At 38.7% G+C, this 17333-nt stretch overlaps 3 protein-coding genes across 6 annotated transcripts; 2 read left to right on the forward strand and 1 right to left on the reverse strand.

Annotated features, from left to right (window-relative positions):
• Window positions 1-3: 3 nt before the first annotated feature.
• On the reverse strand, window positions 4-2863 carry LOC140802279 (5-formyltetrahydrofolate cyclo-ligase-like protein COG0212). 2 transcript variants are annotated; one of them, XR_012111618.1, is made up of 6 exons: window positions 2421-2863; window positions 1770-1860; window positions 1016-1242; window positions 807-882; window positions 449-648; window positions 4-365 (listed from the first exon to the last, which is right to left on the reverse strand). XR_012111618.1 is itself a non-coding variant. In XM_073157748.1 (6 exons), exons 1-6 carry the CDS (start codon window positions 2832-2834, stop codon window positions 214-216), a joined length of 1086 nt encoding a protein of 361 aa, XP_073013849.1. In that variant the 5' UTR covers window positions 2835-2863; the 3' UTR covers window positions 4-213. The 2 variants fall into 2 exon arrangements, 1 of the variants encoding a protein (XP_073013849.1); XM_073157748.1 differs by having other exon boundaries at window positions 449-574.
• A 1365-nt stretch (window positions 2864-4228) lies between these two features.
• On the forward strand, window positions 4229-8051 carry LOC140801605 (uncharacterized). The gene is made up of 9 exons (XM_073156785.1): window positions 4229-4364; window positions 4510-4632; window positions 5070-5150; window positions 5267-5355; window positions 5431-5505; window positions 6107-6168; window positions 6264-6326; window positions 6930-7142; window positions 7707-8051. The coding sequence occupies exons 2-9, from the start codon at window positions 4510-4512 to the stop codon at window positions 7778-7780; spliced, it is 780 nt and encodes a 259-aa protein (XP_073012886.1). The 5' UTR covers window positions 4229-4364; the 3' UTR covers window positions 7781-8051.
• Window positions 8052-9155: 1104 nt separating this feature from the next.
• LOC140802404 (uncharacterized) lies at window positions 9156-17105 on the forward strand. 3 transcript variants are annotated; one of them, XM_073157923.1, is made up of 11 exons: window positions 9156-9524; window positions 9609-12414; window positions 12526-13623; window positions 13800-14255; window positions 14334-14396; window positions 14481-14933; window positions 15113-15568; window positions 15653-15715; window positions 15800-15844; window positions 15917-16378; window positions 16467-17105. In XM_073157923.1, exons 1-11 carry the CDS (start codon window positions 9405-9407, stop codon window positions 16751-16753), a joined length of 6309 nt encoding a protein of 2102 aa, XP_073014024.1. In that variant the 5' UTR covers window positions 9156-9404; the 3' UTR covers window positions 16754-17105. The 3 variants fall into 3 exon arrangements, with proteins under 3 accessions (XP_073014024.1, XP_073014023.1, XP_073014025.1); XM_073157922.1 differs by having other exon boundaries at window positions 9158-9524; window positions 15800-16378; XM_073157924.1 differs by having other exon boundaries at window positions 9158-9524; window positions 12526-13083; window positions 15800-16378.
• The last annotated feature ends 228 nt before the right edge of the window (window positions 17106-17333 follow it).

Here is a 17333-nt window from a genome sequence, read left to right on the forward strand (position 1 = left end):
GTCTTTTGAGTCTCAAATTAAGAATATGCATTTATTTTGAAGTAAACGAACTTAAATACAACAACTCAATGCTTAGAAAGCATCGATGAAATGAAGTAGGTGCAAGAGAGGCACTTTCCCTGTTACCATTACATCCATTTCAAGTATCATCTGCATTTCATTTTAATGGTAAACAAAAGAAAGTTTACAACATGCATATTTTTCGCAAAACATTCATCGCCTTCCCCGTCGAGCTGTGGGAGGAAGCTTCTCAGAAGGTCCGCAAGGAAGCATCTTTCCTGTCTCTTTCTCTATTCTTCTCTTCAGCTCTCTGAGAATCCGAATTTGCCCCAGCTTTTCTGGAGATAATTTTTCCCAATATATTCCTACATTTCAAAATTGATTAGTTCAAGAACCTCAAGTTTTACTACTACTAATTTGTGACGAGAGCATTGAAACTTATCTGAACCTTGAGGCTTTGGGATACGTGTGTTGGTGAAGATGACCTGAGTTGGAGTGCATACAATGTCCACTGGTACATCATGAATTAAGAGCTTCTCAACTGGGATATCATCGACCAATTGCCTGTCGTGCACTGGAGCATAGTTGTTTCGCGCAAATAAATCAATTGAAGTGATATAAATCTGGACTCGGGTATCAAATTGGTTTCTTGAGTTTTCACAACCAACCGATGTAAGAGGAAAGAATGTGAACACAAAACAAACAAGCAATCTAGTAAACAAATTGTTAAATTATTTTTGTTTCACACTTTCACTATCCAAAACTATACAAAGACAAAACGAAAATAGGAAGAGGTAAACAATTACCAGATGTTACAACCATGGTCGTGTCATCTATAGATCCCATATACCGGAGCATTCCATATTCCAGCTCTGCAAATCCCTGCATCAACCCAGGTCACTTAACACAAGGACATCCATAGGCATGAACGGAATTATGCGGCATAGTATCATAATGCACAATGACAGCGAAATAAATGAACAACGGAAGCTGAATGTTGAATCACGAATTGTACCTCACCCTTCCCGAGTCGTGCTCCTGTTCTTGGATCAACTGCAACCGATCCGATAACAATCAAATCCACTTTGATCTTTTCATCCAATCCAATAGGCCTTCCATATTTGGCAGCACCTACAGAAGTACATGCCTCTACTATGGAACCAGAAGGTAAGGTTTGAGAATCTAACACAGAAAAGAAGCCAGTCCTCAGACGTGGTTGTGGAGTCAACAACTTCTTTTCACCTTTACAGTTCAAGTTAGAAACCAATTAGACAAAATGCAAATGATACAATTGGAGGTTTAAAGTGCAAATCGAAAAGAAACCAAAAAATTTACTCCAGACATGAAAGCAACTGTGATGCACAAGAATTGTTTTCTCGAGGTTGAATATAGTTCCTCAGTTGGCATAAATCAGTTCTGGGAAGGTTTTAAAGCCATTCTAGCAAGGATAGTTATGAAATGTCTATGTTAATCAAATAGAGAGAAGTCCAAAAGTCCTCTCTATATCAGCAAAGGTCAATATTGAATCTCTCTGCTCAGAAAATGGAAGCTCCAAGTGATTAAATACGTTCTGAGTGGATGGAATATTTGTCAACGGACAATTTCATGACTACTAGAAAAATCTTAACCCTTGTATTAAAGTGAACTTGTTTGGAGGTATGGTAATAAAAAAGTAGCATATCATGTTAGTTCAATGCTGGTCTGTATAAATTTGCCTACACTCATTGTACTAGAGTTTAACAACAAAGAACAATTAACAGATGACTAACCTGTGAGTGTTAAGAAGCGAACTTGCTTCTGAGGTGAGTCAGGGTTGACCTTCACACATTGTGCAGACTGAAATACTTCCAATCTTCCTAACTGAAAGGGCACAAGTAACATGAAGTCAGTAGGTACCACAATTCATATACACAAAAACGAAAGATAGCAATGCTAGAGAAATAAACTTTGGTGGCATAAAAGCAAGAGGTACTAGTATAAGAAAGCATAAAAACAAATAATAACCTGACCAAGTAAGCGTGACTACTGTGTATATGATTCTCGAATAAAATACACTTAATTAGCATCCAAGAATTTCTACTTGTTATTGTTCACCGACGTACTACTTAAGGTGAGGTATGATCTGGATGGAGAGAAGACAACTGTGAACACTTAATAGCGTCCGAGGAAATCATTTCATGGATTCGGAATCTAAAAAAAGATTGCAACTTGGTAGCTGATACAGTGAGAAAAAGAGAAAAAGTGATAAATTTCTAAATTAACGACTCAATAGTTTCGATTACGAGGTCCTTTGGAAAGTTTTGACCTTTAATTGAGTCATAAGAAGGGTAGGAACAAAACTACCCCGAAATCGTACTCCCCGGGACGAAATAACACCAAAACATGCGAAGTATTGGATTACGCTAAAAGGGAATACGAACCGACTCGGCAGCGTCAGCGGCGCCGACAAAATTAGGGATCCGATGGTGAACGGGGCGAGGGTTCCTCGCGATGCCTTCCGCCTCCATGAGATCCCAAACCCGTTTCCGAATCTTCCACTTCCACGCCTTCGGATCGCCGCTTCCCGCCGCCTCCGAGTCGCCTACGGCGTCTGCAGCAGTCTTCGCCATCGCAGCGCGCGCCTCCGCGTCGAGGCGGAGCCTCTCGGCCTCGAACTCGGCCGAGTCGAACGACGAGTTCTCCACTCTTCCGGCGGCGGGAGGACTGGAGTAGGACACACGGCGGCTCGAGTGGCCGAGTGCGGTGGTGAACGCTATCGTGCGCGGGGTGTTATTGGTGGCGATGGGAGGGAGAGGAGTGGTGAGTGGCCACGCGAAGCGATGGAGTAGAGGCATAGCCGCGTAGCATTTGGATTGGTAGTTGGTGCATTTCGTTATAGATGGGCTCGTGCGTTATATTACTCATGAATAAGGTCTAATTTGTAAAAGGAAAAATAATTAGTGACCCAACTTGTGGGCCGAAAAAGGCCCAGGCCACAACCTAAAGCTCACAATTCCATGGTAGCCCATCACGATTCGGGCTTTCCCCAAATTTTAAAAACCATTAATTTGTGTTTAATAACATTAAAAAAAAAGAATAGGGAAATTCTTCAGAAACACCCTACGTTATTCCATAATTATCATCAAGTCCCTACCTTATATGGATATTTATCATTGACTCCTACATTTTACTTTTTATTATTAAAAATAACACAATATTATGTATTTGGTCAGCTGTTGTTACTTTAAAAATAACTTAGGGTATTTTTAAAAACAAAATGTAAGGTCAATAATAAATAGATTTAACTACAACTCTTGAACTATAGCTAGTTTTTACATAAACCTACTTTTTTAATCTTTTGTTTGATCCTCAAAACTATCTAATATTCTCATAGATAGTATCAACTAAAAATATAAAATGATTATCTTACTCTCAATTTTTTTCTTTTTTTTTCCTCTAAAATTAGAGTAAAACTATTCCGAAAGACTCTAAAATTGATCACGTGATAATCACGTGATATTTCTTAAAAAATCTAATAGATAGTTGAGAAAATAGGTATTTTAAAGAGTTTTTGCAGCTAAGGGATCAATGTACTTGGGTCAGATGGCAGGCTCTTATCGACGATATCATCAAGATCAACTCAAATAAATCGCACGTCTATTGTGATTCAACGGTTGAGGCTGGGTTCGAGACAAAACTAGTTAATTGCTTTTCTTGAAGGCCATATCTATCTCTACCAAGTACCAACCAATGAACCTCTCTATAAGTTGAGACTATTAAATTAATTCAATTCTATCTCTTTTAACTAGTTTACTGATGTTCTGATACCAATACTCAAATATTTAATGTTGTTAGTTCTTATTTTGAAGTAATAATATTATCTTTTCTGATTAAAATAAAATCTATATTAAACAGTGAAAATGAGTCAATATAGCTCAGAGGAGTAGATGTAATTATTTATAATAAATATCTATGAACTCGGTATTTTTTGATTTAAGTATTCTAAACGAAATTATATTATTATATACAAAGAATTATAAAATGGGCCCCAATTTGACGCTTTACAGGCCTTGACGGCTGAATCCTACAAACATCAAATCAAAGCCCAATAAAAAGACGACGTCACATCCAAAGATATTAACTTTCGTTGTTTCTACGAATTCCGTGTAATGATGTACTTAAAGCGAATTAATCACTTACGTGTCCAAACCTAATTCGGCGCAGCCCTTCGTTCGTGCTCACGTGCCCGGGCTTATCCGAAATCTCGTTCGGAACCCTATCCCCCACCACTCCACCCCCTATATAAACTTCCTTAGAGCGGAACCGAGCGAGAATAAATACATTTTATTCCTCTCGGATTACAAGGGATAAAAGATCTCTCAAAGGTACGAAACCCTAACCCTTGTTCCTATGGATATTTTCCTTCCTTGGATCTCTTGTTCTCTTCTTCTGGATAGTGGTTTAGGGTTTCGAGTTCAGTTCCTCGTTGGTTCTTCGATTCAATGTTTGTTCTTGTTGTTGCAAGTGTAGATGGATCGATACCAGAGGGTGGAGAAGCCGCGGCCTGAGACGGCAATAAATGAGAACGAGATAAGGATCACCGCCCAAGGGAGGATGAGGAATTACATTAGTTATGCAACTACATTGCTCCAGGTGATTGGACAACAACGCAGAAAATTACAATTGCCTGCTTTAGATGAATATGATTTTGTAGGAAGCTACTGTGTTTAACAATCGTGAAGTCTTTGTGTATCTTATGATTACTGTAAGAGGAAAATCGTTTTTTTTTTATGCATCATATGCTAGAATCCCGAAAGTAGTATTAGTTTTCCCCTTGTACCAAATATGGAGTTAGTAAGATTTATGGGAAAGTAATTAACCGTACATTGTCCATGAATTTTAATTAGACATCTTGCTCTTGTTTTTTTTTTTATCCTTTTCCTTTTCTTCCTTATGGTGGCCTTCTGAATGAAATTGAGATATTAAAGATATAAAAATGTAATCTTTCTCGAGAAAACTGGTATAGCTAATCATCATCTTGTTTTGTGGACTAATGCTCTGTAATTATCTTATCTCCTGCTACTTTTCAGGAAAAAGGTTCTGATGAGATTATCATCAAAGCCATGGGGAGAGCTATCAGTAAGACTGTTATGATTGCAGAATTGATCAAGGTTACTCTTTCTGCCAGAATATTAAATGCTCACATGTTTATTGATCATAAATACTACTTTTAATGTTAAAGTGGGATGACTTTAATCAATAAGAGAACTATATTTAATTTTTCTAGAGAAGGATTGTTGGTTTACATCAAAACATTTCGATTGAATCTACTGATATAACTGACGTGTGGGAGCCATTGGAAGAAGGCCTTCTCCCGTAAGTATCACTACACATGTGGTTCCTTTCTCTTCCAATCAGTGTTACTTTGAACTACTTATTGTCTTATGACAGACTTGAGACTACCCGTCATGTATCAATGATAACTATAACGTTGTCCAAGAAGGAGTTGGATACATCTTCTCCCGGGTAAGTAGGATCTTGTAATTATGTTTGAAGCATATTACAGTCTTCGAGATTGAAATAATTGTAAGTTGTATGTTCTGTAGCAAATTTAGAATTATTTACATCGAGTTGAGTAGAATAACTGGACACTATGCACTACTCCAGTTGAGTAATCTGCTCTCCTGTGCGTCTTTCTCTGCATTGACTCCTATGTTTGGAATTAAATTTCCTATTATGAATATTTATTTGTCTGAAAGTTTGTTGAGTTAGTAGTTTTTATTGCTCTTTTTGTCCCTTTCTTCTGTTGCATTAAACAATTATATGAGTACTCAATCATCCTATCTCTAGTACATTGCCCTTAACAATAAATCTTACTTATAATGGCTAAAATTGGACCTCTTTTGGCAAAAACAGTTATAATTCATATTAGTTCAAATAGATAGGAGCTAATGACAAAGTTTATAAAGATCAGATTGGTCATTTGAAAGATATTAACCAAGGAGAGAGAAGGTGTTATTACTTTCTAACTTGGTTCTTGAGATTTTGAATATACATGGATTTTACCTTTATTGCTGAAACGTCACTTTTACTGGCAGTTATGTCAAATTATCAAGTGCTTATGCAGGTACCAGCCACCCATACCAGCTGATCAAGTGAAACCATTGACGGACTTTGATTACGAAGCAGGTCGATTATCAAATAACATGCTCTTTTCCCTCATATTATTGCAACTAATGTGGATTGTAATTATAATGAATGTTTCCATCATTGGACGAATGTAGAACAATTACCTGGTGGTCGTGGAAGAGGATATGGTGGCCGAGGAAGAGGCAGGGGTGGAGGAGGTACTCTGCTGTTTATTATTACAAATAAATACTTAATGTTGAACATTGCATTTTCAGAATACTTGTGTTTACACTTTACGATAAATAATAGAAACTGCGGCTTATCTCATGCATCATTGTCACAGAAGTACTTGACAATGTCCTTTTACCTGATCACCTTGTCTATAGACTGTGGAATTTGATTTGATTTGATTTCTACTCTTTTTATTTATCATGGTATAAGAATATGGGTTCTACGGGAAGTCATCTAATTGTACACCATGAGTTTTGTCACATTGTTGGGTTTCATGAGATATCATATGCCAGATAAACTAGCTAAAATCATTTAATGATAACACAAAAAGGATAAAGTAGATTTTTATGTTCATCTATGGGCTTGTATAGCTGTTTTTTTATTTCTGGGATGTCTTCTGTGATGTTCACCTTTCTATGTTAGAAAAAATCTTGCTGGACCATTATACAAAGTGTTGTCTTTCAAGATTTATATCATATATACTATATAGTATGAAGTGATGCTTCCCATATTGTTCATGTGCAGATTCTTTTTTATCTAGTTTTTATTAGCCTAATATATTTATACTGATCTAGGTATTTCTGGTACAGGGATTAGCAATCGGATGGCAGGTTATGAAGGGGATGAAGGATGGGATGGTGGACGCGGTGGATATGGTGGCAGAGGAAGAGGGCGTGGAAGAGGTCGCGGTGCTTTTCGGGGTGGAAGGGGGTATGGTGATGGCTATGGTGGCAGATATATGCAACAAGAGCAAGATGGATATGATGATGGGGAGCCTGATGCATTTCCTCCACAAGGACGTGGTGAGCTTATCCACTAATTTCTTTGAGATGTAATCTTCAGAAATATTAGATGATTTTTAGATCTGCAAATCTCTCATCTTTTAAATGCTGCAGTCAATTAAATGCACATTTAGCTCCTTCAGTATAGAATTCAAGTAATCCTATGCGGTTTTCTTTCTTGAAAAGTGCGAAAAAGATCCTTTTGAATGCTAGTAGATCGTCAAAGTCTTTCCTTTCCTTTGATTCTCTACTCTTTCTCATATTGCAAAACTTCCATTTTCTTTCCTTTCTCCCTGTTCTCTCAAATTCGCTTAATGTAACCAGGCTGTTAAAATCTTTCTCAAGAATTCTCTTCAGTCCTCAACATATTGACAGTTGGCAAAGGGGCCTCAAATTGAAAGTATCCTGGTTCTAGTTGGCCTCTTGTTAATGTTTTGGTACTTGACAATAGTTGTCATAGGTTGCATAGCTAGCTAAGTTCTTGAATTGTTTGCACTCATATAATGCAATTTATTTTCCTCTCGTTCTTATCTCGTGATTTTTGCATCTTTCTGCTAATGGACTGCCCTTGGTTTGGTTTTGTAGGACGTGGCAGGCTAGGAAGAGGTCGAGGCCGAGGGCGAGGGCATGGGCATGGGCGTGCGCCTGGCCGTGGTTAAGTTGGAGAGGCATCAAATGAATTTTTCTTCTCTATTTCACAAGATATTTGTTTGTTTTTGCTCTTTGCTTTTGGATGCTTGGCTACAAGCATACTTTCCGTGGATATTTATTAACATCTGATGACATGGGGGGGGGGGCAGTAACTTTTCAGGAGAGGCTTGGTTTTGTAGCTAGGTTAATTTTCCCATTTATTCTTGCGAATTATTATCTTGTGTTCAGTTACAACTGTATGCTTCCCAGTAGTAGAGCAGTGGATTCTTTCATTCTCGAGATGACAGTCTTCTATTTATCTTTGCAGTAATACTGTGGTTATGCTTTGTGATTCTTCAGGCACCGTCCTCGCATCTTTGTTTACGTTGGCATGAAATGGTTTCGGGTTAGACAGCTTGGGTTTTTGATTATTCTGTGTCCACACCAAACAATGTATGTAAGTGAGTGAGTTACAAATTTATTATTCAATTCTCATTAGTAAGTGTTGGTCTATATGAATGTCACATAAAGATAATTTATCTACCTATATAAAAATAGGGGTGTCAAAATATACAAGTGCCTTGAGCTTGGCTTTGCTGAAGCTAAAGGCACCACTCTTCTCTCTCTCTCTTCCTCTTTCCTCTACATATATATTCTCCTTAAATCTGCCAAACCATACTATCTCTCAAATCCAAGAAGGATGACGAATTGCAGCCAAATTTACTTAAACGGATCAATTAAATCATCGCCACCGTACCACTTCAATATCTTCTTGCTCTCTTCTCACCTTCGAGGATCATTTACAAGCTATCATTTACAAATAATATCCCTTCCCCTCCTACTCTTCCAACCTTTTCATCTTCCCCCTCCTCTCCTCCTGCGCTTAGTTTGAGTTGAGTTAAGCCGAGTCTAAATATAAAATTAAATAAAACTTAATATCTGAATTAGTAATTTTATTTAATAATAATTACTTTAGTTTGATCCATAAATCTTCTTTATTTATAAATTAATTATTTCTTATTTATAAATAGCACCATAAACTCTTCAGTTGTGTTTAAGATTTATACTTAAAATCGTTCATTTCGGATAGTGACTTTTATTAACAAAAAAAGAAACTAAAATATTGAAACAACAAATCCACGAACCCGTAATATTTATCTTGAGAACGCATGCAACTAAAATTTCCTACCTTGAACTTGGCTATATACTACTGTGGAAACAAATAATTGAACCAAGTTCGAACTTGACTCGATCACAGCTACGAGCCTACGAGTAATCCCAGATTCCCGATGTTGGTTTGGTTCAAATGCCACACATCTGGGCCGGTTCGGCCATAATGGATTGAAACATCGACCTCCAACGGCAAACTCTAGTGAGCCCAACTCAGTATCTCCACGTGGCATTACAACCGGCGGGAAAAGCGCGAGCAATCGAACGCTTCCGAAATTCGAAAAATTTCAAACGGCTCGCCTCCTTTCACTCTTTTCCGAAGAAAAGTTCGATCAAATCTCTCTCTCATGGCCTCATGGCCTCATGGGTGATGTCTGAAACAAGCCAATTCATCTCTCTCCCTCCTCCTGTTCCATCTTCCAATGAGATACTTGCACTGATCTCCTCCAATTTGCTTCTCTCACCTCTCTCCTCGATCTTTCCATGAAGATGGATTTCAAAAGCATGAAGAGGAAGCAGCTTCAAGCCCTCTGCAAGAAGCATGGACTTCCCGCCAATTCCGCCAATTCGAAGATGGCCGACGACCTCACTTCTCTTCTACTGGTACTCTATTTTTTTCCCCAAATTTTTTGAATAATATATCCGATTTAGTAGGAATTATAAGCGCAATTTTTGTCAATTTAATAGGGGGATGATAAGACGAAGCCGAAGACAAAGCCGAAGGGTTGCTTGAAGGGATCCGGAGGAAGCATCGGCGAGGAAGGCGGAAGAGAACGCAGGGTCTCTAAGAAGGTTAGCTTCTTGTTTCCAGAGGAAAATTTTGATTTTGATGGGAGGAAAGAAGAGTTAGATGTGAGAATTTCTCCTGAGAAGAGGAGATCTAGTAGAAGGAAGTCTATTACTGTTTCTGAAGCGGAGGAGAAGGGTGCTTCTCAGTGTCCAAGGGGTGCAGTGAGAACTAGGAGGTCTCTGTCGCTCTCAGCTGCGGTTGTATGGTCTCCTGTTGTTGGGAAGGATGAAATGAGGAGAAAGGCACGAGGTGCTTGTCAAAATGGCGAGCTACCTTTGTTCGCGATATTGCCTTGCGAGGATGAACAAAGGGAGGGGAAAGAGGTGAAAGAATCTTGCTGTGATCGGCTGATTACTAGATCCTTGAGGAATAGAGTGGTGGTGGTCCGAGAGATCGAGACATTTCCAGGAGATAAAAAAACAAGTCGAAATAGGAAAGACGAGGCTTCATTTGCCAAGAATTTGAAACAAGATGACAACCTTGGAAGGAAAGATTCTCATAAGCGACCAAGAGGTGCGCATGAGGGAGGAAGCAGTGCTCCTCCCTGCAAAGAGCCTCCTCGGAGGCGTTCAAGAAGAAATCTCTCGAGGTCGGAGAGTTCTTTGTTGGATAGTGACAAATCAAGCCATGGCAAAGCAACCAAAGAAACAAGTCTTGGTGACCAGGGGGATGAAGATTTTCAATTTGACAGCTTTTCAATGAGATCACGGCGGCGCAGTATTATGAAGGCTAATGAAGCAGCACATGACATCTCCCTGGTAGAAAGTGGAGAGACAGTACATGAACATGTAACATTTGAGAGAAGGAAGTCACAAAGGAAAGGGAAAAAGATGGATTTGAATGGTAAAGATCTTGTAGACTCTGGTCCTAGGATAAAAGCTTCAAGTGGAGCTGCAGCTGAGAAAGCCCAAAGACGAAAGCCCTCAAAATCTAAAGAACCTCTGAGAAGATCGATGCGCAAATCAATTGTACCAACTCAGCTGGAAGAGGAGAATTCGCCAGTAGCGTGTCAAAATTTTGAGGATCAGGATGAAACAGTTGCAGAAAGTACGTCACTCAGCAATGCATCTGAAGTTGCCAAGCATGAATTGGCCATCAGGGAGGAGTCAAAATTGGTTGTACAAATCAAAGAGGGTCTGAGGAGTTCAAGACGCACTGCTTCAGAGCAAAATGCTACTGATTTTGAGGTTCCCTTGGCTGTATCTGATGGTGCAATACTTGATAAGAGCAGTAAAGAAGAAAGGAAATGGCGGAAGCGTAATGCACCTGATCTCGAGAATTCTTCAACTGTACATGAGAATTCTCCTTGTGATGAATCCATTGAAGGGAACAAGCTGCGGAAACAACACATCGATCAAGTTCTGAGTAAATCAAGTTCAGAAACTGAAGCTTTAGAAGATGATGAAAAATTCAAAGAACCACGACGGCGATCGAGACGCAATGGTTCGAGAAATCAGTCAGGTGATACTGCCATTTTGGTTGCAGAAACAGTAGCTGATGAGAATATTGGAAGGAAAAAGCCAGCAAAGAGGACAAGAGTTGCCGTCTCATCAGAAGTAGTTTCTGTTGTGGATAGAACTAGTGTCATGGCAAACCAAGACAATGGTCGTGCCGATGAATGTAACAAGAATTCTTCCAGAAAAAATTGCAAGAATGTTCATGATGATGGAGCAGGACATGGAGAACTCTCTTCAGCTTCAACTCATATGTTATCATCAAAAGAGACTACAAGAATGTCAGATGTAACTGATAGCTCAATTATAGCAGCAAGTCATGGGAATCTATCAAGGCAGACTCATGAGAACAACAATGAAAAGACACCAATTGATGGTGGATGCCAGTCTCTAGAAGCTCAAAGATGCATATCTGGGGAGGTGCAGAGAGTGGCTGGTGCTTCATTACATTTTACGGGGTTTTTAGATAGGTCGCTAGGTGTTGCAGATATTTTCCCTTCAACTTTTCTATCAGTTGTTCAGGAGGGTGGCATTCCAGTAAATCAATGCAGTGATGGCACTGACATGACAAGCTGTTCTGATGTTCTTGACTCTCCGGTCACTGATCCATGTTCTGATGACCAACTACAGCGAGCTGGAAATCTTTCAATGATGGAGGCTCTGCAAACTGGTTTGCAAAGTGTAGGTACTGAAACATGCATCAAAGATAAGCACTTCAATGATATAGAAATAGAATGCGATGGCAGAGAAGCTTCTTTCTTGGAGAGTCTTGATGAGTCTTGTGAAATAACTACGAGCAGTTTGGAAGAAAATGAAGATTTAGATGCAGAACCTTCGGTGAATGTGGGTGGTATTGTGGAAGTTGCTTCAGAAAGCGGATATCTTAGTGTTGAGATTGCTATTACAGCACTAGCTGATACCAAGGAATCTGAGAAGCAAGTGAATGCTCAAGATGTTGCGCAATTTGGTGATGCAGAATCTAGTAGATTTAACATAATGGCAGATAACTGCGCCACTTCTCGATATGCACTTAAGTATGAAGATGTCAATGAAGGGTATGAAGAATTAAACTACATTGATCCGCTATCATCTTGCAATCATATCGAAGGACTTCCATCTCCAATTAGCATAGAAACTTCTTTATTGGTTGATCAGAAGACCCCTGCTTTGATAGTTGCTGCTCATGATGCCAGGAAAGCAGGTTCGGTCGGTAACGGTTGCTTGGTCAACTATACTACTGGTAACCAAGGTAACTTACTGCATCATGGGATTTGCATTATGCCATAGTTCTAATGCTTCAAATATTTTTACAGTCAATATCTTTTGCCAAAATTTGTTTATGCTAACTATTCTTTTGCAGATAAATGTCATCAGCTTTCAACTATTGCAGCTGTTAATGATTCAAAGGATTTATTAGAACAGGAAAATGGTTTCAAGCCCTGTGGAGTAGCTCCAGAGACTACTTTATATTCTGAATTGGCATCTAAAGAATTTAAGGATGCTAGAGGTTTTGATACAGTATGTTTAGAGGGTTGTAATTTACCAGTAATTGAAGTTGCAACCGAAGAAGCTAAGATTTGTGATCCATACGAGGCAAGAAGTTCTCTTTTATCTGACAACTCTACTCTTGCTCTGTGGCCTGGCAACCAAGTTCTTAGTCTTCAAAGTGGGACACCTGAAGTTGGAAGAGCTGCTTTGGACTTCAGGGGTCCCAACTCCTGTGGCAATCTCAGTCCTTGCATAACTTTAATCGGATGTCACGAAGAGAGTTCTTTATCCACCTGTTCATTGCTGGAAGAAAATAAGCCCCATAGGGAAACAAGTGTTGATAAATATGTTGAGAAAATCGTAACTGATGTTGAAGCACCTTCTTCTTGTGGTGTGTTTCCCGCTGTTTGTCTGCAGGAAAATGGCAGAGGTATGTCAATCAAAGAGGTTAGTTTGGATGATGTGAGTTTTAACTCCTGTAAAAAGCAAAGATCTTCCCCAGTATCCAACATGGCAGTTAATGGCGGAGAATTAGCTTCTAGTTTCGTAATATTGACAAGTGCATTTAAAAGAACCTCAGTTGAATTGGTAGAAGAATCTAGTGATCCATCAATTGAAAATCCTTGTGAGGATGACAGAGACTACTTTATATCACCTATTACTACTAATGTGCATCACATGCATTCGAATTATCAAGATTTTAAAGATCTGGCAGAGGCTGCTGGGTTTTCTTCAGGCAGTCAAGTGACAAAAGATAGTAATAGTTCTCTTCCTGATATCCTATACAAGGAAACAGACAAGCAAGATAATGTAACTACAAGTAATAATGCTGCCAAAGAATTTTCACTTTGCAGAAGTGCCGAAGAGACTAAAGTAGTCCAGTGTGACAAAGTTCCCAAGTCATCCTGTTCTCCCTACATTAAGGAGCTGGCTAGTGGGACTGATTCTCACTCTCCTTTATTTCTAAAAGGTTGCAGGATTATGTTTGACATTTTTTACTGATTGCAACTTGCTTGTCTTCGAAGTACAGCTTCATAATTAATTAATTTATTAGTTGTGTTAGGATATAAGTAGTAACAAGGCTCATTCACACAATGCTTCTTTATTGTTAACATTAAGTATTTAAGTAGCTTTGCTGCCTTTCAGATAGTGAAACTGAGCGAATGCACCTGAAGGGGCTGACAGTGGCTTCTGAAGATCATCAAGAAGCTGCTTCTGAGGCCGACACAGTAGTTTTTATCATCAATGACGAGTGCAAATCTGCAGATGCTGATGGAATTGTGGATTTGAAGATTGCCCAGTACAATGTATTGGAAAAGCCGGTGTCCATCAATTGTTCCCTTTCAAATACTAAAGATTACAATTTGATGTTTGACAGAGGCATTCAGTTAGGCAGTGAGGATGCAGCTGAAAAGCTTCCTATGATTGTGTCCTACAGTATTGTTAGTAATGAATGTAAAGGGGAGGAATCATCGGAAACCAAAGAGAACATTGCATCTCACGGAAACTTTGAAGGAGATACAACACAGAAGCTAGGTGACTTTGCTGGTCTATGTCATGCCTCTGTTGTATATTTTGATTCTTCACAAGATTTTTGTCAAGGTATATATAGGTTCCTTGGTTTCTACAACGTGGATTTAGAATATACTGCATTGAAGACTGAAAATTAACGTCTTTCAGATGTGGATCCAAGACTGAATGGAGTTGTAACTGCAGCAAGCAGTGCCTCTTTGCCAGAATATAGTGAGTTCTTGAATCTTTCTTATTTTGTTTACATTTTCTCTTTACAACAGTTTTATCTGATATTATAGAACACTTGTGAACCAGGAATCAAAGACAATAACTCAGCAGACAATCGTTGTGACAATGGTAGAGGAGACGCTGCAGTTTGTAGTACTTCAGTTGTTAAAGTTATGTTATCAGAGATAGAAGATAATTTAGATTGCAGTCACAATTTTGCCAGTTCAGAGGCCATTGAAAATTCTTCATCAACTCCAAGGCACTCGTTAGTTGGTATAGAGACTCTGTTCACACAGGAATGTAAGGAAACTTCTCTAACCAATGGAGAGTTTGCCCTTGGAAAAGTTGACTGTGAGAATTATACAGTCACCAAGTCGAGAGACTATGATATTTACAGTGGAGATGAGAGAATTGCTGCCGTCCAACCTACGTCAGATTGTGGGCATCATGAAGAGGACAAAGTTGGTGAGAAGAACGAAGGCGACATGAAGCTATCCCCTGAACATGATAATGAGAATGATGATTCAACTGCATTTGAAGGTTGTTTCTGATTGACTTTATTTTTCTCTGGATCTTAACATGTACTGTTGAAAGCTTTTATGCTTCTCTTTCGAGTAATTTTTCTTTTACTTGAGCGATAGACCTCCATTTTATTCTTGTACTCTATGGTATTTCCTGTTGTAGAGTCAAGAACTAACATTTTTTTTTTGGGGCTTAAGATATGATTGAGAAACTTGGTAGTGCCAAGAAGGTTCCAGTAGTTTCGAGATCACCAGAATCCAAATTTGAAGAGTGGTGGACTGCACCGGGTGCACAGATAGATCTGTTGAGGGACCTGTTTGATACGGAGATGCAAAAGTCTACTGTCATAAGGGACAGCCCTCATACAGCTGTCCATGAGTGTAGATTTGATAGAGAAAGTTTTGATTCTGAAGGTGAAACTCCTGATCACAGGAAGGACACTGATAAAGCCATAGAATTAAGAGAGGAAGATGAGTTGAAGTCCATGACAATTTCAAATGTTCAAATTGAATTTGAAGAGCAAGCAAGCTCCGTTGAATTGAATGGAGATTTTGATAGAAATTTAGATGGCCGTGGATCCGAAACCTCTCCTGAAGTAGGCAATTTATCAGGAATATCTACTCCCGAAGCTGTCAATTGTTTAAATTGTCAAGGTGCAATGGCTATGAATCTCTCCGGTTTCATTTACTTACTGTTTTATCTAAGTTCTTCATACGAAGTATTCCAATCTATTGCAGATTTGCTGCCCCTTCATGAGAAAAGTTCTGGCCAACAGGTCGATATTTTTGACCATAGAGAAGGTTAGTGGCACTGTTTTCCTTTTTATGCTTCTCAAGAAATTCTGCACATTTTATGGTTTCTATATGATTTCTATATGATTGCAGATGATCAAGTCAAATTTGATCAAGCTGTATTATCTGAACTCGAAGGTATAGAGGAAGTTTGCGCAAATGAGCACGACATCCAAGATGAAGGAGCTGATTTGTTTTGTGAATGTGCAGTGGATGCTAAAGCTGAGGATAATGAGAAAGAGTGTTATGTAAATACTACTGAGGTAGAGAGTACTATAGACGTTCCAATTTCAAGAGCATCCACTGCATCACAAGGGCCAGACAGTGAGGAATGTATGAAGAGTTATGCTATAGAAGATATCAATCAAGTCTTTGAAGGGAAATCTGATAAGGAGTTAGCAGATGAAGTTGCTCCTGAGGTCTCCACAACTGAGATGCCTGCAGTGATTACCGCCCTTAAGGATTCCAGCAGTAGTCAAGTAAAACTGCCGCAAGAACATTTTGGGGATGTTAGGAAATCTTCTCCTGAAACTTCTAGTGGAAACAAAACTTTGAACAATTTGGTTCAGGTGGATTCTTATCAACTAAAACAATTTTCAAGCTGCTTATCTGTCAACCATTCTCCCATAGAATCTACAAATGGCACTGACAGAAATGCCTATAAATCTGAAGGTTAGTATTTATATAAAGTTACTATCTTTCTGATTTCTCTGTGCCTTCCTTCTGTTATAGTAAATTTGATTAATTTCTCTTATATCAGAGCTGTGCGGAACTGCCTATGAGATGGAGGAAATTAATCAAAAACTGATTAGATTCAGAATTTCCAGTGCAAGGAAAGCTAGTAAGCCAGATACGAAGAAGAGCATACCAGTTAAACTGGTCAAGAACTTGAAAATTGAATCTGTACTTAATGGGGCAAGAGGAAAGGAAAATACTCCAGCTATCAAGATGGATCAATCTTGCAAAAACAATTTGAACAAATCAGTGAGAAATAGTTCTTCCAGAAGGCCACTTCAGAGTGTTCGGATCAGTAAGCTGGAACAATGATGCCATTGGTTTTAGTTTTTCGGTTGTTGTTGTTATTGTGCTTGCCATTTCAACTCATGGTTGAAGAATTAAGTATGCATAGAACTGTGTGTATATTTGTACGATGTCTATTAGTTTGGTTATTTCTGAGAGGGATCATGGCCTAGTCTCTAAGTACAAGTGTGAATTAGGGAAAACAAGGGGGGGTAAAATCCTGGGCTCATTGTTAATTTTCTTGCATTTTTCTACTATTAACTTATGCACATTTTTGTAAATCAGTCCACAGGCTTTATTAGGTCTTTTTTTTGGGGGTTTATTCCAGTTGCAGGCTATCAATTGTAAGCCCATTAATGGATCCCACTATGTTTCTCAACAGTTATCTTTAGCAATTAATATAGCCACCTTAGCATCCATTTGAAAGCCCTTGGTTGTAAGGGTGACAACTTTTAAAATTTTAATGCATGATTCTATGCTTAATAGTATCAAATTTCTGCACTTGTATTGCTTGATCTTATGTTTCGCATTGTTTCTTCACCACAATTAATTCATGTAAAACCACTTAAAAATAAGAGCCTTATTACACATTTATTATAGCAACAAA

This window comes from Typha latifolia, chromosome 15 (genome assembly GCF_019914945.1).
Source record: "Typha latifolia isolate L0001 chromosome 15, TyphaL0001v2, whole genome shotgun sequence".
Taxonomy (NCBI): domain Eukaryota; kingdom Viridiplantae; phylum Streptophyta; class Magnoliopsida; order Poales; family Typhaceae; genus Typha; species Typha latifolia.

What these genes read in the sequence shown, in the direction of transcription:
- LOC140802279 (XM_073157748.1), bottom strand. Translation starts at nt 2,834, where the DNA reads ATGCCTCTACTCCATCGCTTCGCGTGGCCACTCACCACTCCTCTCCCT. An exon ending in CACGACTCGGGAAGGGTGAG is followed by an intron (nt 883 to 1,015) that starts GTACAATTCGTG and finishes GGGTTGATGCAG; the next exon opens with GGATTTGCAGAGCTGGAATA. An exon ending in ACGTATCCCAAAGCCTCAAG is followed by an intron (nt 366 to 448) that starts GTTCAGATAAGT and finishes TTTGAAATGTAG; the next exon opens with GAATATATTGGGAAAAATTA.
- LOC140801605 (XM_073156785.1), top strand. Translation starts at nt 4,510, where the DNA reads ATGGATCGATACCAGAGGGTGGAGAAGCCGCGGCCTGAGACGGCAATA. An exon ending in ATGCAACTACATTGCTCCAG is followed by an intron (nt 4,633 to 5,069) that starts GTGATTGGACAA and finishes GCTACTTTTCAG; the next exon opens with GAAAAAGGTTCTGATGAGAT. An exon ending in TTGGATACATCTTCTCCCGG is followed by an intron (nt 5,506 to 6,106) that starts GTAAGTAGGATC and finishes GTGCTTATGCAG; the next exon opens with GTACCAGCCACCCATACCAG.
- LOC140802404 (XM_073157922.1), top strand. Translation starts at nt 9,405, where the DNA reads ATGAAGATGGATTTCAAAAGCATGAAGAGGAAGCAGCTTCAAGCCCTC. An exon ending in TGCCTCTTTGCCAGAATATA is followed by an intron (nt 14,397 to 14,480) that starts GTGAGTTCTTGA and finishes CTTGTGAACCAG; the next exon opens with GAATCAAAGACAATAACTCA. An exon ending in TGATTCAACTGCATTTGAAG is followed by an intron (nt 14,934 to 15,112) that starts GTTGTTTCTGAT and finishes TTGGGGCTTAAG; the next exon opens with ATATGATTGAGAAACTTGGT.